General features: G+C 37.3%; 1 protein-coding gene across 13 annotated transcripts in view; it reads right to left on the bottom strand.

Moving 5' to 3' along the window:
* Positions 1 to 26,613, bottom strand: part of lrp1bb (low density lipoprotein receptor-related protein 1Bb) — a 442,399-nt gene that overhangs the window by 19,938 nt on the left and 395,848 nt on the right. For 6 of the 13 annotated variants that reach the window (XM_067444214.1, XM_067444220.1, XM_067444215.1 and 3 more), the window contains 17 exons: positions 21,862 to 21,978; positions 20,247 to 20,353; positions 19,808 to 19,940; positions 17,351 to 17,457; positions 12,710 to 12,842; positions 11,491 to 11,613; positions 9,933 to 10,054; positions 9,502 to 9,655; positions 9,084 to 9,218; positions 7,812 to 7,931; positions 7,198 to 7,439; positions 5,308 to 5,531; positions 3,663 to 3,769; positions 2,766 to 2,882; positions 2,451 to 2,624; positions 457 to 582; positions 124 to 288 (listed from right to left, as the gene is read on the bottom strand). In XM_067444214.1, the coding sequence (XP_067300315.1) occupies positions 124 to 288; positions 457 to 582; positions 2,451 to 2,624; positions 2,766 to 2,882; positions 3,663 to 3,769; positions 5,308 to 5,531; positions 7,198 to 7,439; positions 7,812 to 7,931; positions 9,084 to 9,218; positions 9,502 to 9,655; positions 9,933 to 10,054; positions 11,491 to 11,613; positions 12,710 to 12,842; positions 17,351 to 17,457; positions 19,808 to 19,940; positions 20,247 to 20,353; positions 21,862 to 21,978 (2,406 nt within the window). Of the gene's footprint in view, positions 1 to 123; positions 289 to 456; positions 583 to 2,450; positions 2,625 to 2,765; positions 2,883 to 3,662; positions 3,770 to 5,307; positions 5,532 to 7,197; positions 7,440 to 7,811; positions 7,932 to 9,083; positions 9,219 to 9,501; positions 9,656 to 9,931; positions 10,055 to 11,490; positions 11,614 to 12,709; positions 12,843 to 17,350; positions 17,458 to 19,807; positions 19,941 to 20,246; positions 20,354 to 21,861; positions 21,979 to 26,613 lie in introns of those variants that run through there. The other 7 variants (XM_067444216.1, XM_067444217.1, XM_067444225.1 and 4 more) reach the window with 3 other exon arrangements.

Raw genomic sequence — 26,613 nt, 5'->3', positions numbered from 1 at the left:
TCTTTAAAAAATAATTTAGAAAACTCTTAATGAAACTGACCATTTAAATACTTCATCACTCAAACTGAGGCAAATAATTCAGTCATGCATTGGAATCTAAACAAGGCTAAGAGAGTTTCTTACCAAGAGGTGATCCAGTGCACGTGCCTCCATTTAAGCAGTAATCTGTACAGTGGTTGACTTCACAGCGTTCCCCAGAGAAACTGGGCCAGCAGTAACAGCGCCAGTCTCCTTTTTCATTGGCCATGCAACGTCCTCCATTCTCACAGGCAGGTCTGCACAGCTCACCTTTACCACATTGAAATAAATTATACATATAGTTTTAATTCCATTTTCATGTTCTTTTTGGACCCCCAAAATTATAAAAGAAAACAAACAAAAAAACAGCATGCTTAGCAAAAAAAAAAAAAAAACATTGCAAAGTGAGCAGCACTACAGTAAAGTGAGGCTTCAGACCTGAGACAATGGGGTCAATACAAGAGCCATTGACCAAGGTCTTCCCCTCTGGACAGGTGCAGCTGGCCCCGGTTGGATTGAGCAAGCACATAAAATCGCAGGTCATCCGTAGACAGGGATTGGCCACTGAACACAAAAAAGAAAGCATAGGTACAAGGTAAAATAACATTTGGATAAATCAATGCTGAACTTCTGTTTAAAGTTTATAAATAAATAATTTAATATATTTGCCCCCCCCCCACCCCCCAAAATTGTTGTCATACATATTGCACTCAACTCTGTTACAGAATCAATTTCTATACCTATTAAATTTATTTATATATATATATATATATATATATATATATATATATATATATATATATATATATATATATATATATATATATATATATATATATATATATATATATATAAGCTGTGGAAAAGTTGGAGTGTAAAGGGGGGACGAGGGACGAGGGACGAGGGGGGAAAACAACCAATAAAACACAAGCCTACCACACACTCATTATACAGACACATGAATATTAAAATATGACCATGAGGAGAAAACAAAATCAGAGTTGAGGGCACCTTGATGCTAAAAATCTAAGCCTATAGAATATCAAACTGACGGAGAAACGCGGTAGAACGTTTAAAAAGTCTAATAATATTTTCAGTAGGCCTACATTTAACAGCACTACAGTCTAAAAAACATGTTTCAGTTTAACACAGAAAGAATAAAGGCGTAGTTACCTTTATGCCCATTCTTCTTTGAATTTTGTGTCTACATCATTGTCTTATGTGTATCAGAATAATCCAGTGTCATCATGTTCATGATCGACTGTACAGCTGTATCAGTGTCCTTATTTGCCTTATTTTATTTGAAGACGAGATTAAACTTGGTGCAGCACCATATTTAGAGCACTAGAGTATATGAAATATGTCCATAAAAGCCTCTTCTCCGGTCAGTATCTGCTCTATAAGTTCCCCGGAATTTCAACCCAGAAGAACGAAATTGCTCCGAAAAATCTCAAAGGTTTCTTAACCCTTTTTAATTTAGGTAACATTATGGCTTTTTGAGTCAGATGATTATTTAAACTATTTTAGTGCTAGGAAATAAGTACACTGCAAAAATATATGGATTCATCCTAAAATTAAGAGTTGGGAAAAAAATAAGCAAGAAAGGTTGATGATCAACATATACTGAAGGTTAACGCTTTCAGTTTTCACTCAACATTTTTTATAAAAATGTCAGGTCCTATTTTGTATCCTATTTGTAGAAAGTGCCATCTAAATCAATTTCAGTTTATTTCATTTCTCAAGGCAGCTCATCGAACTAGCAGCTCAAAAGTTACAGATTTGAAAGCCATTGCTCAAAGATGCTGGCTGTATAAGGGAACATCTGTATCAATCTTTAGTGTTTTGCTGAGGACATCAAACCTATACTTTTAGCTTTTGCTGCCAGTGCACAAGTCTTTCCAGCAGGCTAGATCTCTGACTTTAATGAGTCATTGGGGACTGGCTCAGCTGCCCCTCACTACAAACCCACCAGAACAGAAAGATCTTTTTGAGGCTGTGAGGCCATTAACACAACCAGATAACAAAGAGCAACCAAGACCGACAGAAGAGGAGGCCCACTTCTGAGAAGACAGCATATTAGAAAACGGTCACAAAAGCAATACACAGGGGAGGCAAATTAATGGCGGTTATATTAGTGAGCAGTACTCATTTCTTGAGTGTTATTTGTCTCAATGAAGTGCAGAGAACACTAATAAAGAATCCATGTGTTGGCCTAAGGTAAAACAACAACAACACAAACATGCATTTCTTTGTTCCATATATTTAAAAAAAAAAAATTAAACCCAGTAGATGCGGCAAGTCTGAATATATATATATATATAACCCTTAGGATCCACAAAATTAATTCTAAAAAAAGAAGAATTTCATCATTCTTTAAGGTAAAAAGGAAAGAACATAAATAGATAACATTTAGAGAAAATGTGTTCTCTTACCATCCTGCTGCTTGAAACGATGAGAGATCAGGACATTTGTTGTTTTTTCAATACCCAGATTGAGCGGTTCAATGTTTTTTTTCCCATACTTGTGTATTCTGAAAACTTCATTTTTCAGTCCCGTTCCATAAATGTAATCCTCGAAAATATCTATTCTGTACGGATGTGATATTCCTGTACAAGCATGAAGTGAAGCAATGACATTAGACAAAACGGAATCCTCTAAAACCATTTAACGATTTCAGGCTATCATATGATTCATGAACAAAGCTAAATACTATCAGATTTCCTTCAGAATTCAACTGTTTTTCTCACCTTGCTTGCCATTGATAACCACCAATGGGTCTGAGCCATCGAAACGGACACTACCAATGACAGAGAGCTCGGCATCGGCCCAGAATACACGCTGACTGAAGTAATCGATCGCCAACCCTACGGATAAATGGCGGGAAGAGTTATTTTCACAGCTTGGTACAGAATGTTAAGAAACTTTACATACAGCAACATGGACACATATTGCACAAAAGCAACAGCTCACAAAAAAACTATCTAGTAAATGAGACCAGGTTATTAGACCAGGTGACAGAGACAAATTTTATATTGACGTAAACAGGACCCTGCCTCAATAAATCGAACTTTTTTAGTAATTACATAACCTTTAAAAACCCCTTGCTTCAATGTGGACACATTCAGCACAAAAGCTTCAGATCTGTGTCCTTTTGCTCTTCCGGAAATAAACTCAGCAAAAGTTTGTCCCATATTTCTCGGAGTTTGCATTGCTTGACTCATTATATTTCCTCTCTTGATTAAAGACTCGGATGTTGCAGTTTTGTTCCTTTTCTAGAGATGATGGATTCCTAAAGCTGCACTGGAGGCGTAATATTGGCCCCCATAAAGGAGGCCATGGTTAAATGTAGCGGTACTTAGTGTTTCCCTGAGGAACACGCCTGCAGGTTTACCTAGAGGCATTGCATCTAAAACATTCCCTCAAACTCGGAAATGAGGAAAGTGCTGTGATGTACCGAAACAGGATGTGAGACCAACAAGCTTCTACACGAATGCATTCAGACCTTGACCCCGTCCCTTTAGAAAGAACCAAAACAACAACCTCTCATTTATCACACTCACAGAAAAAAAAGAGGACTCAAAGGAAGGAGATAGTGTTGAAATACAGTACATGCCCATCACACTGAGAAATACAGAAATACATACCTGTTGGTCTCCGAAGATTCTTGTCCAAAAGTACTCTACGCATGGAGCCATCCATCGCACTCTCCTCTATGTGTGAGTGGTCACCTATTACTGACCAATACATCATCCTGAAACAGGTCAAATCTTTGCTTAATAAACAAAAATATTATTATTTTATTTTATTTTAAAAAAACATAATATTAGTATTATAAATAACTACTAGTTTAAACTACATCTAAGCCACTGTAGAAAGTACTTTTACTTCTTATCCCTTATTTTAACCTTACAGATCCTCACCTCCCCAAGCATTCCAGTTTATATACAGCAAGATTCAGAAGTCAGGGTAACAGATTTGCTTATTTGATAAGTGACCGAGAAGTAATTTAGAATTTCTTTAAATTAGAACATTGTCTTTGTCTTTAAAGGGAGCCAATTGTCCCCCTTTTTACAGGATATACGTCTCAGGTGTCTCCAAAATGTGTCTGTGGAAGTTTCAGCTCAAAATAGGCCACAGATCATTTATCATAGCACGTTGTCGCTGTTTTTGTGCATGTATCTTTAAATGCAAATTAGCTGCTGCTCCCCACCCCACTTTCCAGAAGAGGGCAGAGCCTGTACAGTTTGGCACTTGGATACTCTGACAAAAACTTAAAAATCTGTTTGGTTTGTGCTGTTTATGAATATATATATAAATATATACAAAAAAATCTCAATCCTCTTGACTGAATAACTTTAGCAGCTTTAATAAGAATACATTTCTTACTTAAATGCTGCTGTTAAAAGGTCTGGCAAGGAGATAAACATTAGCATAGGGTCTATGCTAATAAGGCAGAGCTGTCAGCAGTTGTGGGCGCGGCCTAGGCATTTGTGGAGTCACAAAAGCTTGAATCTGCAAATGGCTTGTGACAATGCTTATGATTTATGGGATTAAAAAAGAGTGGGTGGATTTTTTACCATTATAGGGTAAAAATGTTAATGTTCAAACACAATGTAAAAAGTGCATTTTGCATACCGTATTTTCCGTACTATAAGTCACACTTTTTTCATAGTTTGGCTGGTCCTGTGACCTATAGTCAGGTGTGATTTATATATCAAATTTAATTCATACTGACTGACAAGAATAAACATATAGCCGCGAGAGGGCGCTGTATGCTGCTCCTGTAGCCTACCCCTGAAAAAATTGACTGAAAACAGAAAAAAACTGTTAACTGAAATATTAACTTAAAGACAACAATTTAGAAAGACTGAACACAAACAAAATGCCCCCATAAAGAAAATCTTATTCTGCAAATTATTTCCTCCAGCTCGGCCATCTTGCTTACAGTCCGCAATTAGCTTTCTTTGTTTTCTTCATTACAGTTAAAGTAACCTCTTCTTTTCGCCAGTCCCTCACAAGTTTCTCACTCACTTCAAACTTTTTCTTCTGCTCGGTTTTGCACAGTGAGCGAGCGAGCGCACGCATGCGCACGCGGCTCCCGCTCTGCCCTAATGCGACTTATACTCCAGAGCGACTTATAGTCTGGAAAATACGGTAATAGGTCCACTTTAAATTCTAAAACTTTATATTCAAATGTGCCTTTAGACTTTTGAAACCCACTGTTTATATTTAAAAAAATAAACAATCTGCAGAAAATGGAGCTCAAATAGTATTGAAACATGCTCCTACCCTTTGACTGGATTGACAGTAATGGCATATGGCTCTCCTGCAATGTCAGTTATCAGACGGGTGCAGTTGGGTCCCTTGAGCTGCCCCACATTAATAGAGTATCTAAGCTTGGTCCAGTGAGCTGTGTAATAACTGAACCAGTGCATCCTAGAGTGGTCTGTCCAATAGATATTTCCAGTCACCCAGTCAGCTGACACATCTCTGGGTCTGCGGAAGTCTGGGCACTGCAAAAGTCACCCAGATAACAAGGTGATTCCCATGTGGGCCAAGACATCACAGAATATTTAAGATTATGAGTATGATAGGATATTTTTAGGAAAAAGCTATTCATACATAAACATGGTCAAAATTTCAGAAACTGCTTTTGATATTGGGATAGGATAAGTCATAATAGGTATGGACTAAAATAAAATATGATTTATTCAAAATGTATTATTTTTAATAAACTAACTAATCATAAATATAATATGGTCCCACTTTATATTAGGTGGCCTGGTAACACTATTTTACAGTGTCCTTGTTACATATGTTACATGTGCTTACCACTGTAATAACAATGAACATGGATAATTACATGCAACTAACCATCAAACAAACCCTAATCCTATCCTAACCGTATAGTAAGTACATGTTGTTAATTGATATTACTCAGTACTTAAATATATACCGGTAATTACATTGTAACAGTGACACCTTAAAATAGTGTAACCGGTGGCCTTAACTATTATGTACTAACATTTAACCACTTCTGCATATTTCAAATAATTATGATGCATGCAAATTTCGGCCCAAATGTGGCGCGCAGAGCTGAAGTGGTTAAATTAATAATTTGGTACACTTTTTGTGTACATGTTTTTACATTGTACTTATATTTTAAAAAAAATATACCTGCATGTAATTACATCTGTAAGACCTTTCCCTTACACCTAACCCTACCCTTAAACTTGCCCATACCACCACACCTGTCCCTTACTTTACCCTCATCCCACCTTAAATGGTTATTCACCTAAAAATGAAATTTATGTCATTAATGACTTACCCTAATGTTGTTCCACACGTCCATGTCCAGAAAGGGAATAAAAACATTATCAAAGTAGTCCATATGTGACATCAGTTAGTTCATTAGAATCTCTTGAAGCATCAAGAATACATTTTGGTCCAAAAATAACAAAAACTATGACTTTATTCAGCATTGTCTTCTCTTCCTTGTTTGTGTTCAATAGTCAAATAAAGATTCAAACGGTTATGAATCAGCGTATTGATTCATGATTCGGATCGCCAATGTCACGTGATTTCAGCAGTTTGGCAGTTTGATACGTGTACACATATGGACTACTTTGATGATGTTTTTATTACCTTTCTGGACATGGACAGTATAGTGTGCATACAATTTCATACACTCTCGGACTAAATATAAAATATCTTAAACTGTGTTCCAAAAATGAACGGAGGTCTTATGGGTGTGGAACAACATTAGGGTGAGTCATTAATGACATCAATTTCATTTTTGGGTGAACTAACCCTTTAATGTTAGCAAAAGTGTTTTGCAAAACAATATGAACACAATAAGTACACTATTCTTGTGATACAAGTACATATTAATTAAGGCCAACTAATATAAGGTGGGACTTATAATATCCTTATTATCTGAAATATCTATATTTATTACAAAATAGTGATAATAAAACGCATTATAAAATGCATCAATTATTGGGTAGTATTGACAAATACAAATAACAACACAGAAGCAGAAAGAATGGTTGCTGTATGTCTGCAATCATTATATTAAGGAGATGTAATTTGGAATTACTGTATTAATTACTAAATTAATATCTTGAAGAAAATGTAGAAAATATGACCTTTACTGCATGCAAGACTCATGATACTTACTATGATGCCAACATTTGTTTTAGTTTGACTCCTGTTTAGGATATCTTTGTAAAAAAGTCCACCGGGATTAAACTGAGTAGCCCAGATAAACTTTTGTTGGTGATACAGAGCATCCATCCCAATGATGCGGGCATTTTCCTCAATGCGAGCATGTACTTTGTGTCCATGGCTCTGGTTAAATGGATACACAAAACTTCGGATTTCAGTGTCATTAGCTATGTAGAGCACTCGATCTTCTGGTCCTGCCCGTTGAGTTATTAATATGCAAAAAAAATGAAAAGTGGCTAAATTCCATTTAGGGTTTAAGACAACAGTTTGACAATTACAAATGCAGATATATCATTCTAACACAGCAATATGCATTTTAATCAATCAATAATTAGTCATTCAAACTCAATACTTTAAAGGAAGAAGACAATGTATAGTAGTTGTATGAAAGCATATACTATAAATGTACCACAGAAATAATAGTTAAGCTTTGAAAGGTTTAAAATGTATATTTAAGTTCTGTATACTGAGGTAATGAATGAAAATATATAATAAGTGTTTCAAAGTCTAAATAAAATGTCACAGTGAAGCCAAAGGTCAAGTCAATAGAAAATATAGATCCTTACCTTTTGCTACGCAGCTACCATTCATATCCTTATAATTTTTGTCACATGCACATTTGTATGACCCCTTTGTGTTTGTGCAATAGTGAGAGCAAGTGCCAAAGTTAAGGCATTCATTGATTTCTGCAAAAAATAAAAAATAAAAAAATAAATAAATTAAATAAACAAGAACAAAAGTCAGTTATCGAGGAACAGCACTTTCTGAAAAGACTTCATTGGCTGTGCAAACTGTGGGATGTTCACCATAAGGATTTTTTTTTTCTTTTCACATGCTGAGTGCTTGGAAATAAAACGTCAGATGTGGTCTGCTCACTGCATCTCATTGATCTTTATTCCCAGCAAAAAAACTATATCTGAGGGCACAATCCTTTTACTGGAAATGTTCTTTTAAATGCAAAACATTTTCAGTAGGTTAAGCATTTTCAGGAGCTTAACTTTGTCCTTTGGTTTAGTTTTACCACACAGAGGAAAACACTGACCCTTGAAAAATTATTGGTCCTTGAAAAAAAAAATTCTAGATTGATGAAAAGAACAGGCATTTTGAATCTCAAAATGTGTGGGAAAACCTCTAAATGACAAAGTGATTGACAGCAGGATTTAAAAAAAAAAATCCTTGGAACCTAAAAGTGTGCAATTTCTGCACCACTAGCCAACAGAACTTCCACAATAATGACAGTTTTCAAACAAGTGTCAAAAATTTCCCATTTACCAGGTTTGGACTAAGAGATATTTGAGATATCTGCCCCCGGATTGATTTTAGAAGGCAAATTTACTGTTATTGAGGGCATCTTTTTCTGCAGTGACAGTGTAATCTTTTTATGTGAAATACTTTAATAAGTTAAATTAATCAACACACTCAAAAATACTCTAATTACAACTATTTACATAGATTTTTACCAATACATTTAAACATCTCATATTTTATGTGATAGTGCATAAGTATGTCTAACACAAAATATTAGGAAAAATAAATCTCATTTATACACCAAATATATCAAAATTAGAAGTATTTCTCATTCATTATTTATGATTTTTTCCAATTATATTTTCTACGGCATTTTGAACCAATTCATTTCTGACCCTGGTTCAGCTAATGTTGTGCAACACCAAATCGTTCAAACAAACAGATCGCAATTCTGCTGATGTCACATAAATTGAACACTACACCTTATGTAAATCTAAAATCTAAATCTATACCCCACTTTCCCCCTCAGATAAAGCAGTGAATCATTTTTCTGAATGATAACAGAATCAGGGAAGATGGTCTGACAGTACCTTCACACTTTCTGCTTCTAAGATTTCTCTGAAAGCCAGGTTTGCAGTGGCAAATTGCATTTGTGTTTGTATGATTGCACACTGCATCCTCCCCACATGGATTCATCCTCTTTCCACATATGTCTCCATTTGAAGCTGGAATGAGAGAGAGAGAGCTTTGAAGTGACACACTTTATAGCACTCCAATGTCCCCGTGCATGCTGGGATTTTTTTGGGGGGGGGTGCTTTTATGCTTGTTCATTGGCAGCAAATATAATATGCATACAACAAAAACTCATCTGGAAGATAAGCCTGAATGATTTTCATATAACAATTCCAGATGTACAGCACACTTCCATGTAATCCACCAAGACTGCCTTAAAGCTGTCAATATTGCTTGCTTTCCGACAGATGTATGAGAGATTTGGTAAACACGTACAAGCCTTGCAGTCCTGTTCATCTGATCCTCCATCTCCACAGTCATCAAACAGGTCGCACTGTAGCTGTGCGGGAATACATTTACGATTACTACAGGTAAACTCTGCCTTCCCGCATGGCTTGGGCCTAGTTGACACAGTCTCTGCTTTGGGGCCCATAGGACAGAAGAAGAAAAAAAACATCTATTTCAATCCAAACTTCAGCTGACACATCTTATTCAGCACCACCCAAAGAGTCTTCCATCAAATTTACAAAGATCATTTGAGTGATTAATGAGCACTACTGTATGTATCCGACAAACCTGCTAGCAAAACAATAACATCACTACATTCTAGACTAGGTCAATTAAAAAAAAAAAATGGCACAAAAGATGGATTTCCATTGTGCTGGTGAGGATAAAGGCATCATCAGAGTCTTGTGAATGAGCCTACCACATTCATCTTCATCTGAGTTGTCCCCACAGTTATCCACATTGTTACAGATTTGATCAAGCCGTAGACACACTCTGTCATTTCTGCAGCGATGTGGCCTTGCTGGAGGACAAGGTAGTTTGGCTATAAAAAATTAGAACAAAATGTCACAGCATGTGCCATTTATTCTGCATTGTAATGCTACTGACTTTTTTTATTTACTATTAATAAAATAGTATTTCATACTAGTATTTTATACACTCACCTAAAGGATTATTAGGAACACCATACTAATACTGTGTTTGACCCCTTTAGCCTTCGGAACTGCCTTAATTCTACGTGGCATTGATTCAACAAGGTGCTGAAAGCATTCTTTAGAAATGTTGGCCCATATTGATAGGCTAACATCTTGCAGGTGATGGAGATTCGTGGGATGCACATCCAGGGCACGAAACTACCATTCAACCACATCCCAAAAATTGGGATGAGATCTGGTGATATCCCTCTATTGGGTTGAGATCTGGTGACTGTGGGGGCCATTTTAGTACAGTGAACTCATTGGCATGTTTAAGAAACCAATTTGAAATGATTCAAGCTTTGTGACAGGGTGCATTATCCTGCTGGAAGTAGCCATCAGAGGATGGGTACATGATGGTCATAAAGGAATGGACATGGTCAGAAACAATGCTCAGGTAGGACATGGCATTTAAACAATGCCCAATTGGCACTAAGGGGCCTAAAGTGTACAAAGAAAACATCCCCCACACCATTACACCACCACCACCACCACCAGCCTGCACAGAGGTAACAAGGCATGATGGATCCATGTCCACTGTCCAATTCTGGTGAGTTTGTGCAAATTGTAGCCTGTTTTTCCTATTTGTAGTGAAGATGAGTGGTACCCGGTGGGGTCTTCTGCTGTTGTAGCTCATCCGCCTCAAGGTTGTGTGTTGTGGCTTCACAAATGCTTTACTGCATACCTCGGTTGTAACGAGTGGTTATTTCAGTCAAAGTTGCTCTTCAATCAGCTTGAAGCAGTCGGCTCATTCTCCTCAACAAGGAATTTTTGGCCACAGGACTGCCGCAAACTGGATGTTTTTCCCTTTTCACACCATTCTTTGTAAACCCTAGAAATGGTTGTGTGTGAAAATCCCAGTAATTGAGCAGATTGTGGAATACTCAGACCGGCCCTTCTGGCACCAACAACCATGCCACGCTCAAAATTGCTTAATCCCATTCTGACATTCAGTTTGGAGTTCAGGAGAATGTCTTGACCAAGACCACACCCCTAAATGCATTGAAGCAACTGCCATGTGATTGGTTGATTAGATAACTGCATTAATGAGAAATTGAACAGGTGTTCCTAATAATCCTTTAGGTGAGTGTAAATTAACCATATGTTGGAACCTGGAATCATTAGTATCAGTGTATCTTTTGCTCATGTAGTGTATTTTAATTGGCAATGTAGTTAGTTACTCCTACGTGCAGTGTGTAAAATCAGAAAACTTGAGCGAAAGTTCAGTAGGTGAGAAGCGCTGCCGTAGGTCATGCAATATCACAGGGAGAGTTGAATATCATACCGCACATCTCTGAGTCTTCATCAGAGTTGTCTCCGCAGTCATCCTCACCATCGCACACCCACACATGCAGCTTACACAGCGTGTTATTGCAGATGAACTCATCAGGTCGACAGAAGAAAGCGTCTGAATGAACAACATTAAACTGTTTTTAAAAAGGTAACACATGGATATTTTGCAGAAAAAAGGATTATGACAACCTGAACAAGCAAATACATAAACACTTTGGTCATGTCCAAAACAACTTAATTATGAAAACTTGTCTCAGAAATGATTTGAATTCACTAATATTTGTAAATTATAAATAGTGTAACTCTTTAGTTTGGGCACCAATTCTCACTATTAACTAGTTACTTATTAGCTTGTATATTGGCAATTAATTAGTACTTATAAAGCACATATTAATGCCTTATTCTGCATAACCATATTCTACATCCCTTAAAAGGATAGTTCACTCAAAATTGAAAACGTGATGTCTATCTTCTTACCCCCAGGGCATCCAACATGTAGGTGTGTTTGTTTCTTCAGTGGAACACAAATGAAGATGTTTAACTCCAACCATTGCCGTATAATGCATGTCAATACCATAAGGTCAAAACCAGGTGTGATCATAGAAATATTTACATAGGTGCATCATTCGACCGATCCGCACCATCCTCACTGGCACTAATATACTGAGTAATATACATCTATGATCGTGTCTGGCTTTGACCTTCTTCAGGCGGAAGTAATGGCATTTGGAATACTAGAGGAGATGCATCTGATATGAGGTAAAAAAATAACACAAATACTGATTGGTTTCTCGCAGAAACCGAGCCTTTTGTGTCTTAAAACATCAATGTGTCGCCACGAGCCACAGGGTTTAATATAGATTTGAATGTCTGTGTTTTTACTCTCATAGTGGCTCTCATAGAAAACACCTCACTGACATGCATTATACAAGCAACGGTTGGAGTAAAAAAAATTCTTAATTTGTGTTCTACTGTAGAAACAAACACACCTACATCTTACATGCCTTAGGGGTAAGCAGATAAACATCAACTTTTCATTTTTGGTGGAACTATCCCCTTAATAATATCCCATACCTAAACTAAACCACTGCAACCACCTGACTAACTATATAAGTAACTAAGTAAATTAGAAGCCTATTGAGGCAAAAGTTATAGTTAATAGTGAATATGTGTTCCCTAAAGTGTGATCATAAATATGTACATCTTCATACCATGACCACAGTTTTCCTCATCGCTGTGGTCCACGCAGTCAAACACGTCATCGCAGCGCCATCGTTTAGGGATGCAGTGAGCATGGTTTTTGCACAAAAACTCATCTTCTCTGCACTCCTTGACACAGTCCATCTGGTGTGAGCAGAACAACGAAAGCCAAAAATACTTTCAAGAGGAAGAGTTTGCTGTACTTGTGAAAGAGCAGAAAGTCTCTGTTTCTGTTGAGCCAAACATGAGTCTAGTATACAAGTAAAAAAATAAAAAAATAAATTCTTTCCAACATGCTTTTCTATATATGTTACTAGTGTCTATATATATATATATATATATATATATATATATATATATATATATATATATATATATAAATACACACACACGTACACACGATGTATTTGATTGAACTAATTCATAATTATTAATTAATAGTTTCGCTGTGGAGTGTCACATCAATGTTTCACCTGTTCTACACTGATGAAAAATCTAGTGGAAATCAGCTTTTAAGGTCCATCAATATTATATATATATATATATATATATATATATATATATATATATATATAGACCAGGGGATGTATGATTATATATATTATATATAATTTTAAGACCAGGGGATGCATTGCAAGTTTTACACATTTCGCACTAGTGGATCATAACCGGGTTGTAAGTGCTGCTTCAAAATGCCAAAAGAAGAAACAGGAGCAAGAGACAAAAAATAGAGAGTAGGCAATTTATTGACAACTGCTTTTAAACTCAAACAGGCCGTCCATCACCTGATCAAAAGTTTAAGACCATAGCCATAAAAAGGTAAAATCTGCACAAAAATATGGCTTTCATTGCATTGTCCTTCAAGCAGTCATACTGTCAAGATGTCCTGATGGCAAAGGCAAAAAGGCTTTCTCTCTTTGAACGTGGCAGGATTGTTGAGCTGCACAAGCAAGGCCTTTCGCAACGCGGCATCGCTGCTGAGGTTGGACGCAGTAAGACAGTCATTTTACATTTCTTAAAAAATACTGAGAGTTATGGGACAAAAAAGTCAAGTGGTAGACCCAAAAAGATTTCACCTGCACTGAGCCACAGGATCTGACGGGTTGTCCGTGAAGACACAGGTCGGTCCTCAACCCAAATTAAAGCCCTTACTGATGCTGACTGCAGCCCAATAACCATAAGACGTCATCTGCTAGAGAAGGGCTTCAAGAACAAAAAACGTCTTCAAAGGCCACGTCTCCTCCCACAACACAAACTTGCCCGTTTAGAATTTGTAAGGGAGCACCAAACTTGGGACACTGAAAAGTGGAAGAAAGTTTTATTCTCTGACGAGAATAAATTTAACCTGGACCGTCCTCATGGCTTCCAACGTTACTGGCATGACAAGGAGATCCCACCTGATATGTTTTCTACGTGGCACAGTTGAGGAGGCTCCATCATGATCTGGGGTGCTTTTTCCTTCAATGGGAAAATGGAGGTTCAGGTTGTGCAGAGGCGTCAAACGGCGACTGGCTATGTGGATCTGTTGCAGCGGGCATCCCTCTTGACCGAGGGGCCCCGTCTGTGCGGTAATGACTGGGTCTTTCAACAGGACAACGCTGCAATTCACAAAGCCCGCCTGACGAAGGACTTCTTCCAGGAGAATAACGTTGCTCTTTTGGACCATCCTACGAGTTACCGTGATCGAAATCCCATTGAGAACATTTGGGGATGGATGGCAAGGGAAGTTTACAAAAATGGATGTCAGTTCCAGACTGTGGATGCCCTTCTTGAAGCCATCTTCACCACATGGAGCAACGTTCCCACCAGCCCTCCTGGAAATGGTGGGAACGCATCAAGCATGCCGCATCAAGCATGCCGAAACGAGTTTTTGAAGTGATCAACAAGAACGGTGGGGCTACTCACTACTGAGTCCTTTTTGACACTTTTAGTACTGTTGTGCATTTATTTTTGGGCTATGGTCTTAAACTTTAGATCAGCTGATGAACGGCCTGTTTAAAGCAGTTTAAATGCAGTTTTCAATAAATTGCCTACTCTCTATTTTTTTGTCTCTTGCTCCTGTTTCTTTTTTTGGCATTTTGAAGCAGCACTTACAACCCGGTTATGATCCACTAGTGCGAAATGTGTAAAACTTGCAATGAATCCCCTGGTCTTAAGATTTTGTTCAGGAGTGTGTCTATATGTATATATATATATATATATATATATATATATATATATATATATATATATATATATATATATATATATATATATATATATATATATATATATATATATATATATATATATATATAGATGTATGTTACAATGTTATGATGAACTATATGCCTTTCTCCACTGAAATACTAAGATGTTCAAAGCCTTTCTAAGGATACTGACTTTTAGAAGGCAGACATCATTTGTGTACCATTAGCAACACATTATTAGCTGTTTGATAAGGTAGTCAAGCAGATGGCTAATCATATTAATTACCGCTATGTGTCTGACATTGTAAAGAGCGTTGCCTTTGTGCAGCGTTTGCTACAGTAACTAGAGTAAAAGTTGTCAAAGTGGATCTCTGAGCTGCCGTGAGAGAGTGGAGCCGGGGCTAATTTGCATATTCATGTTTCTACTAAATTAAGCAAAGGTGTAGATATACGTTTAAGCTATTTTAAGGCATGAAGAAGTTTTTTGAAAGGGATAAATATGTAATTTTGGTGATCAAATAAAATGATTGACCACAGGGGACTTTAAAGAATAGCAGAATTAACACAACAGTTACAACAATAAAATCACAGAGAAATTATATCGTTGGAATCACATTCAGACCAATTTTTTTCCAGTTGAAGAATGATACAAACTGACAGCCAATCAAAATCCACCCTGCTGCAACAAGCTCGAGCATTTAAAGTGACACACAAGAACACGCATGCCGACTTTGTAAAACTGGGCATCATACACTAAAGGACTGAGGATCACACACTACCAGACAAAGTCATTATACAAACAAAACTCACACAGAAACGTGACAAATTAAAACAATGTGTGTTGTAAAATTGGCATGTTTGATATGCTTCGACTAGATGGAATCAAATTTTGAAGCTAGTAAAAGCAAAATTCTGGGTAAAAGTCATGTAGTGTATTACAACCTTTAGTTGTAGCTATTTTTTCTTTCACAGGTTAATCAGAGGTTACAATTTATTTATGAAGCTGTTCCTGAGCAGTACACCCCAAAGGTTTACTTGTGCACAGCCCTTTTACAGAGGACAGAGTCCAGGATATATATACAAAGACTAATTTCCACGATTACCCCTTTTCTACCAGAATGAACCGGGTGCTAGTACAGAGCCAGTGCTGGTACCAGTTCGGAGTTGGTTCGACTGATGAGCCTTCTAAGAGCCGGTTTGCCTATCCACTGGCTAGAGAGCCATTAGAGTCAGGTCTTACGTCACTGTATACGTCTCATCTTTCTGTATGATATCAAAATACCACATGAGCGATTCAAAAGCATAAGGAGTCATATGCTCTCGTACTTTGATGTCATACGGCGATCGATCTGCACAGCGCCGATGCATCTCCAACAAGCCTTCCATCAACAATGGCGAGCGTTGTGGTACTATTGATGCATATGGCTTTATGATCCTACATCGGCATCAAAACACAGCAAATCCAACGCATTCGTGCAGCTCGTCGTAATTTGCATAGACGGAGATTACAATCGAGCAGCTAGTAGGTCGATTAGCTGCCATTTCAAAAATGGCGGTCACTAAGATTGAGTTTGTCTTGTTGGTTACGTTGACCCCTCCCCCAGCCGCTGACGCAAGCGGCTCTTACTTCTAGACCAGCAATGATTTGTTGCTACTTAAGAACCACTTTTCCTGGTTCAAAGCTGGTGCTTTGGGTGTGGAAAGACAAAGAACGTATTTGTAACTAGGCTCTGGCTCTGAATCAGGTGGAAAAGGGGTATGAGAAAGTTGGTTCCGGTTAATCGCCTTTATCATCTGCAGTATCAGATTCTGACTTGGGCTCAAACTGTTATGGTAAAACAGACAATATTATTATTAATTGTGCATTTACATTTGCTTTAGAAGCCTAAAGCTAAAGCTAAAGCTCACAATTATGGTTATGGAAACACACAATCAGAGCACTTTGAGTTTTTCAGAAGGAGTGGCTTTCTGGGACTAGAGGAGCTATAATAATGTGCAGTAAGTGAAAAATAATGTGTTTTTTCCACATTAAAATATGTTAACCTATTCTAATACACCCAATAATCAAAATAATGAATGTTTAAAGCATCACATGATCTCTGTAATACGTGTTGCTGTTTGTATTGTGCACAATTCACCAGTGTTTGCTATGCCAAAACAAATAATATATGTCCTAATCCTTCAGTGAAATGTAATAACTTGCCTTGCTTCTGACTGTAGGAATGTACTTTCCTATTCTGTTGAATTCCTATTGTTTCACTCAGAGATTAAGGAAGTAGAATAGATTAAAAACATGTTTCATGCTGACTTTCAGCTTGAGCTGATTCAACAGCTTGTCCAATTTAACCTGCTGTGATCTACTCGTACATCTCTTTGTTTTTGTTTCACTATTGCACTTGCGCACAGTTTCTGAGAGAGAGAAGTGCTGTATGTAAGGTGAGAGGGTCTTGCTAGAGGACTGACCTCATCAGAACTGTCCAGACAGTTGTCATGTCCATCACACCTCAGGCTGGCAGACACACAACCTCCACTGGCGCACACATACTCATTCAGAGAGCAGGAGGGCAGCACTGCAAAACAGATGGTGGGTAAAAAGCCACGCCCACACAGATACATTCAATTGAAATGAACAGAAAGAGTAGGGTAAGATGTAACAGTGGGTAAACTGTGTCCCACTAGCACACTTAATCTAACACATTGTGCATAGTTGTCATGTGACCATACAAAGTTGTTTTTATGTTGATGGTAAAATCTAGACTGGGTAAACCAAGCCTGATCTGCCGGAGAATTGATTTTGCTCGGCAACTCTGGTTTGGAAACCTGCACATTCATTTCTACTGCTTCTGTTACACTTTTGCGGGAACCAATCACAGACTGGCTTATCCACCTGTCTTTAACACGATGACGGATAGAGAAGCGATGGGTCGGTGCCTGTTAATCATACCTCTTGTGATTGGTTGAAGGACTATCCAATTGCGTACTGAGTCATTTGAATTATGCTTGTTTATCATGCCTCTTGTGCAGTAGAAAATATAGAGCAGACGTCCAAGACCAATGTTCAATCTTAAATTGAGCTTGGTCTGGTAATAGCCAGACAAGGTAAAATCACATGTTGTTTTAGTGAGCTTTACCTCAAAAATGGTAATACTATTATTATAAAATGGTAAAAATATTTTTTACAAAATGTATACATTTGTTATGATTAATGTGCAGAAAAATTACATTTTGGAACTGGAATGGGACATTTTGCAGTTAAATTGAACTCAAATTTAATTGTATAGCTCCTTCAAAGCAGCCTTACAGAAAAATAAGCACATCATAAAATATTGAGGCTTCTAAATAAGTTCTTAGGTTGAATTAAAAATTAACCAAGAAGTAAACAAACTAGAGAGCAGACTAAGTTACTTCATAATGTTTATTATGCACAAACTTTTGAAAGACAAAAGTGAGCTACAGCAACTTATCAGACAATGTAATCATAAAATATTTAAATCTGAAATGTTAAATGTTCTCAATGTTTACATACTGCCTCCCACCCCAGGTTAATGTGCAGAGACAACTTTAAGCATATCATTTGTAGGTTTATTATGGTGAAAAACAAACGGTACAGTTAAACTCTGTACAGCTATGATAATTTTGCTCTGTTTGAGCATCTAAAGCATTGGTTCAACCAATTTTGTGAGTCTGGGGTAGGACTATGTGTTTAACACAACCTGATCTCACAGAATTCCGTGAACTGAACACAGACCATCAACTCAAAATCTGTGGTATTTTCACGGAATCGCCGAAAATTCTGTGATGGGAAGTGATGCCTACATAAGTCAATGACAAGCAGCATCTGTAGTCCACTCACGGATTCCCAACACACATAAATATTTACATTTGTAAAAGGAGACATGAATTTATGAATATTCGTCGCCTAATTTTATATTTTGGAGCAACCAACTCCACTCCTACCCTAAACCTACCCACTCAACAATATAAAACACATAACAGGCAAATAAATGTACATTCACAGGTATTTACTGCAAAAACTGACCAAAAACAGTATTTAAAATATTAACTCATGTTGCATTCCAAGTCTTCTGAAGTCATATAGATATCTTCATGTGAAGCTGAATGTTTTAGTCGTTGAAATGATGATCGCGCCCCTTTGTGAACAGAAACACACACGCACTCATTCATATATCTCATTCAAATGATACACACGACTCTTTAGCATGATGCGATCGGTCATGAGACACACGCAAGCCAATGGCATTTTACAATCAAAGCTGATGTAATGATGCAATTGGTCACGAGACACACGACAGCCAATGCTGTCAAAGCTGACATGATGTTTCTTCCGGCGGCAATATTTGAAATGTATTAATCTTTGGCGGATGGACTCAACGTCACTAACAGCTTTTGGGGATTTTCTTCACACAAATCAATCGTTTGGACTCGGAACACTTGGAATATTTGTACATTCTGAATAAATTGTGCCTGCATGTATCTTGCTGTTATATCCTGTTTTTTATAATACACAAATGGGTAGGTTTAGGGAAGGGTTTGAGTTACTCGTTCAAAATGTGTCTGAATAAAAAGAAAATAAATGTAAATAAAATTAAGCTGACTGAATCAAACTGACGAATAAGGTGTTGGAACAGCGAATCCATGAGTGGACCATGGATGCTGCTTGTCATTGACTTAAATAGGCATCACTTCCGTGGACCCATCACGGAATTTTCAGCGATTACGTGAAACTACCACAGATTTTGATTTAAGGGTCCGTGTTCATTTCACGGAATTCTATGAGACCCGGTTGGTTTGACAGGGGGAATATTTAGAGAAATGACTGTATTTGCAACTGTTTGGTGATGCTAGCGGCACAGAAATTATAAATCTCAGCCCACAAGTTTCCAAGATGTGAAAAGTTACCTGTTCCAAGGCAATTTCTCTCGTCTTCCCCGGTCTTACAGTCTTCCTGGCCATCGCACATCCATTTACGTGAAATGCAGAGATTGTTGTGACATTGAAACTGATCCTCTGCACAATGAGTCTCGCAATCCTTCTGAAAAAGCACAACGAGTGGACAGATTCAGTTCGGTGTCATTTCATATGCCAGTGTATGCTTTTTTAAAATTATTATTATTGGATTGATTATTGATAATAATCAGGGAGTCAGGACAAAATTTAAAGTTTTGTAAATCAAACGTAAAAAAAATACCCATTCTCATCACTTGCTGATAAAGCCATAAGGTTGACTAATGTTGATAACTGGGATTAAACAGCTTTGATATGAATGTCTAGAAGGGAATATTTGGGAATATAAGACAACTGATGTGCTGTCCTCGGATGACATCTCACATTCACTGACCTCATCTGAATTATCAGCGCAGTCATAGTCACCATCGCAACGGAAGCGTGCTGAGATACAGTCCCCATTGGCGCAGGCAAAATCCTTATGATTACAGGTCACTGGCTCTGCAGAGATGAAAGCACAATAAGACAGCTAAAGATGCACAGCTACTCTGTCGTGCCCTCACCGCCTGCGCCGAAAAAAAACCTGAAGTAAACCTTAGCAGAAGACAGCGGCAAGGCATCAAGAGCAAATCAAAACTGCCAAAGTGGCCTTGCACTTGGACGTAAATTGGCATTGTACCATCTGTTTCCACGGTTCTTGCAAGTTTGCCAAGAACTTAAAAGGAGCTATTTGCAGACTAATCAGCAATTAGAACGTATAAAAGGGCTGTTCTCGAAGAGAGTACACAGGCTATAATGGCTAGAAAAACATGTTGGGTGGTTAGAAAAACCTAATGTACAAAAAAGGGTCATACAAGCGAATGCGTCTTGGACATTATACATGCTCATTATTTATTCAAACTCCTGTTGTTTTAACCCCATATGCAAGCAATTTCTTAATAGTATTAATAGTTATTTTAAAAGTAAAAAAAAAAAAATGCATCTACACATTTTTTTAATCTAATTAAAATAATTTTGGTAACACTGTACTTAAAGCATTTATGTATAATGCATTATAAAGGTATTCACAATGTACATTATGATGCATTATATATTTTCATATATAATTGTAACCAAAGTTAAAAGGCATTATAATATTTGTGGGGTGAAAACTTGTTTAATATGAAGATCAATGTAAATTGAACTTAATTTGTCTTCCCGGGAAACATGCAAGTATATTCTTTTGCTTCCGTAAATGTAAAAAAAGTTATAATTTAAAGGGATAGTTCACTCAAAAAGGAAAATTTACTCACCCTCAAGTTATTCCAAACCTGTACGAGTTTTTGTTGTTGTTGTTGTTCTGCTCTACACACAAAAAAATACAATTTTAAAGAATGTTTGTAACAAAGCAGCGATAACAAACTTTCACTACTATAGTAAAAAAAAATACTATGGTAGTCAATGGTTGTTGTCTCTGCTTTGTTACAAACATTCTTTAAAATTATATTTTTTCGTGTGTGGAGCAGAACAAAGAAACTTATTCAGGTTTGGAACAATTTGAGGGTGAGTAAATGATGACAGAATTTTTATTTTTGAGTGAACTATCCCTTTAAACAAAACAAGAAAAATTCATCCATCTTCATCCAGTTCAAAAGTTTTTGACCAAGACTGTATAAATACACACAGTCATCATGGGCTGTCAAGTTGCATGTGCTGTTTTTTTGTCTTTTTAAAGTTTGACAGCCCAGTCGTTGTATTGAAGGAACACATGGGATTGAAACGCAAGTAAAAAAAAAGAAAAGAAACCATAAACACTTAAATAGTTCATCTTTCTTTGTGGCAATGTGGGCAAGATCAGAACAGAAAAGACAAATGGTAAACAAACAGACAGAAAGCATGAAATCATCAAATAGTCTGTGAAACTGGCCTCTGATGATCCCACACAACGTTTCTTGACAGTTAAAACAATTTAGTACAAACACGAGTGTGGAAAAAGCTTTATTGTTCTCAGAGAGATGAGAGCGACTCACTGCAGTGCTCCTCATCGGAGTTGTCTCCACAGTCATTCTGGCTGTCACATCTCCAGTGGTCCGGGATGCAGTTGTTATTCTCACAGCGAAATTCATGAGGTCCGCAGGTCTTTTCATCTTTTTCATCAGACACAAACAAACACACAGATGAAAATGGCTTCAAAAGTGCATGAATATTAATGCAGTGCTACAGCATTTCGACACGTAATCATCATTTCCTCAGGGTTCCTGGGCCCGGATTTGACACTAAGTTCAAAACATGCTCACACTCAAGAGGCTAACACACCATAAGATGAGATGCCTGACTGTGGTGCCGATATCTTCCATCCTCAATAACCTGAACACTTGACACGTAACATCAAACACTTTGTCACCTTCTGTGATGAACATTTCTAAAGGAGCTCCTTCCACCTTTTTCCAGAGTATGTGTAGTGTTATATATTTATATTATATAACCTAAGAAATTTTTAAGGCATTAAAGCAAAGAAGAACGGTTAAAGTTGGCATGAAACAGACGCTGCAGTAGACTCTTATAACCGAATGAATGGCTTCTTAAAAAAAAAATGTAGATCGGACTTGATTGTCTCCATTGGGAATGAATTGGATTGCAGGATCATTGTGGTTTGCTTGCTATGAATACGTTTATATTGCACAATAACTAATTTATATTAAATATCACAATATTCCATAAAATAAATTGATTAATTGACGGTGACTTTTAACTGATTTGATGGTGACTTCATATCAGCAGAAATTAAGAATTACAATAGAATCATTCCACACAAGCAAAGAGAAGCAAAATGCAAATACTAAAAATACACTTTTCATTAATGTGAAATAATAAAAGGGCACCCTAGTATAACACAATGGAAAAGCCACAACACAACGGAAATGCTCCTGACCACTAGGGGGCTCTTGGAGGGAGGTAAAGTTAGTTTTCCTTTCCATTGTTCAATAGATTCAGTCTTACAAAGATATAGACACGTAACAATGGTTAAAGGGGTACTTCAGCGCTGGGAAGATTAATCTGTATTCAAACTGGGTCATTAATGTAGTAGAAATGTGAAATTATTTTTTAATTTGGTGCTTTCTAGACTGAGAATAAACAGAAAATGTATTTTGTCTCATGTGGATGAAAGACAACAATTCCCAGAATGCTTCGCTGCCCTACGAGGCCACTCGCAGGGCCCCGCTACTGAATCACTCTGACTGGATCACTTTCACTTTCCCACTGCGACTGCAATCATTTTCATAAAATCAGTTCTGTAAGAGAACAGAAACTACAATTAAAAACTGAATGTGTGTGTTCAATATGTGATTTAGCCGCTGAGGGATTTTCACACAGCACAAACACTGCAGGAGTCAAATTACATACATTCCTGATTAGCTGGGGTAAGAGGTCTCATGATAAGAGCTGAGGTAAAAGCGATGGCACTCGCGGCATAGATTCACAGCGCGTGTTCAGTCTGGCGTGTTTTCAGTTCATGCCTTTGGAAGCTTAACTTTCATAAGAATTAATTTGAGAAGTTAAAACACTTACATTGCTCTGCCGGCCGCCTGAGGCTGCAGCTGCGAGATGAGAGCTGTGAGTGTGATCTCCCATCCCCCATGCTCGGGTTGAAAACATGCGGTAATGGCTCCCTCTGCTGGCTGTAGTCTTTAGCCTCTGGCCAAAAATTCCTCCGGTGACACAAATAGATAATATTTGCATCATCAGAGGAATTTTTCCAGAAATAAAATGCATAAATCTCTCATCTCGATCATTTGAATATACTCCAGGGTTTCTACTGATACAAAGCCTTATGCGAATCGCTGAAGTAACCCTTTAAGTATGTAACCATTGTATATCGACATTAAATAGCAATTCAAAATCACCTACATGCATTATAGCTGCATATTTATACTCAAGAACACTTTTACTCGCTATCACGGCCCTTGATGCCCAAGGGAGCGTCTGCCAATTCCACCATGCAGATGAAATATATAATTTGTATTAATTAAAATGACTTTTAACATTTAAAATCAGACATGTTAAAATTTAATTGGTTGGTTTTATTGGTAAACTGACTCTGTAACGCACAGCATTGGAATATGAACATAAAAGCTAATTTTAAGTCTTACAAATTATACGTTTCAACCAATTGGTGGAATTGGCAGACGTTCCCTTGGGTATCAAGCACTGTGATCGCAAGTAAAAGCATTCACGAGTATAAATATGTAGCTATAATGCATGCACTGTATAAATATACATAAATAAATCATGTCTCCAATTGAAAATATTCAACTGACTGATCACATTTAAATTTTTCAGTTGGCCAAATAGCATTTATGTGAATTGATGCAATTTAATTCACTGAAATTGAATTTGGCCATCTGAAAAATTAAGATGTGATCAATCAGTTGAATATTTTCAATTGGAGACCTGAATTTGTTTTTTTACAGTGTGCAGGTGATTTTGAATTGATATTTCGTGTCAATATACAATGTTTACACACTTAAAACTGATCGTAGTGTTTATATCTTTGTAAGACTGGCAAATCTATAGAACAATTTCAAGGAAAATTAACTTTACCGCACTCCAAGAGCTCCCTTGTGACCGGGAGCATTTCCGTTGTGTTGTGGCTTGATTTCGTCATGTTGTGGCTTGATTTCATTGTGTTGTGAACTTATGTATGCTTTTTAAATGTCATTGTGTTGTGGCTTGATTTTAGCCTAGAAATCTAGACGCACCCTAGCGGCAGCAAATCCAATCTGCCGCGAGTGTCGTCTAGCAACTCTCAATACCATTCTGAGCTGTAAAAGCCAAACTCTGCTCGGGGCCAATCACATCGTGTATAGAGTCGGTGGGCGGGGCTTAACATAATGACGGCCGAGTTGCGCTTGCGTGCTACTAGTAAACACAGAAACTGGCGAACGGCGGTCTATCGAATTGCTTTGACTGCGACTCGGGAAGACTTGGAGTTAACCTTTTCTCTGAGAAAAGAACAAAGAACGGCACTGAAGTCATTCTTAAGAAGGGAATATGTCTTCTGAGTTTTGCCAACCGGATACAGAAACCGAAAGTTTAATCTGTCAAATAGCTCTGCTTCTCCTTCGTTGCTCTGGTTGGTTGTAGCGCTATCCAATTGCGTGCACGCCGTGCAGAGGAAGTTTGAAAGAAAACCGTTTATCCCGCCCCTCGGAATGAGCCCTGTCAATGGTGAGCTTCCAGACGAAACATCTTGATATGGGTCTGGCTTGTCAGGCTAGCTTGATTTCGTTGTGTTGTGGCTTTTTCGTTGTGTTGTGGCTTGATTTAGTTGTGTTGTGGCTTGATTTAGTTGTGTTGTGGCTTGATTTAGTTGTGTTGTGGCTTGATATTGTTGTTTTGTTGCTTGATTTCATCATGTTGTGAACTTATACGTTTTAAATTTCATTATGTTGTGCACAACTGGGCCACTGTAGATATAACATTTTTAACATATGGTATTTATATTGTGTGTATGTGTGATATGTTGTGTGATAAATATGGTCTAAAACATGACAGCTCTGCCCGGTCGGTGGCTGTTGTCTTTCAAACTTCGTACAGACCTCTAGGGCCATGTGTCAAACATGCCCACCAATTTTGTTGCAATCGACCTCCGTTTACCTGGTCTAAGAGGTGCTCATAGTTCAAAGGCCGATGGCGGTTCAAGGAACACACAAATTATGATGTCACAGCATACGGTAGGAGTTACTGTATAAGGTCTTCTAAGATACAACAATGCATATTCATTTTCAAGGCAGAATTTACTCATTGTTCTCCTAAATATACATGCATTTCCACTAATTTCTGTATGTTTGTAATTCCATGCAGTATCAATAAAGCTACCCTGTTATGTCCATGGTACATTTTGACATCAATTGCTAAGATTAAGATCTATAATTACTTGCAGTCTGATGTAGATAAAGTGTGTCACGTCTGGAAAATCAATGGAGACACCAGAGGAGCCGTCACACCTCAATTACAAAGTGACCCATCCACTGTTCCACTGATGTGTCACTCATTTAGGGGATTTTTTCTGAGTTACAGGTAATCCATAACAACATCAGATTGTTCAGCCAATGCAATAAAACCAATTTTCTCAAACAAATTCCAACAATGTAATTTCCCCCCAGCAACAGCCAAAGATTGATTTCATTGATTTTGTTGGCCGATATGGGAAAGCCTGCTGGGATGTGTCACAGTGTTATATTTTAACCATACTTTGAGGATGATTGCCTTTAAAACATCTACTTGGAGGTCATATTCACAATGTAAATTAATGATATCAGCAGTTGTATAGATCTTCAATGAAGTCTAATATTTGAGGGTTAGGCCTCTTCTAAAATCTTCTGATGAATCATTAATGAGGTTTAAAAGACAATGGCTCTGATCTGAAAACCTAGTAAACTGACTACAAACAGTAGGCAGCATTTTTAAGGCATGTTCAAAAAGACACTTAACTTTTCTCTTTTACAAAACATAGTTTTAGGGTGGTGTTCTTATGATATTAATGAGATACCATACTGTTTAACATAATGATTTTACATTCAGAAAATAAGATATTCTTTCGGCATTCTCGAGAATAACTGCAATTATTTTATAAAATTGAAGTAAAATATTTTATAGAATTTTATAGAAAACAAAACTAAAGAAAATATTTTTTTAGGTTTTTTTTTAACGTTTAAAAAAAAAAAAACTTTTAATTTAGTTACATTGATCAAACTCAAGGCTTTTCACACACACAAAAA

This window comes from Pseudorasbora parva, chromosome 5 (assembly GCF_024679245.1).
Source record: "Pseudorasbora parva isolate DD20220531a chromosome 5, ASM2467924v1, whole genome shotgun sequence".
Classification (NCBI taxonomy): Eukaryota; Metazoa; Chordata; class Actinopteri; order Cypriniformes; family Gobionidae; genus Pseudorasbora; species Pseudorasbora parva.
The sequence above is the reverse complement of the archived record's forward strand: the minus strand, read 5'-3'. Positions and strand labels throughout refer to the sequence as shown.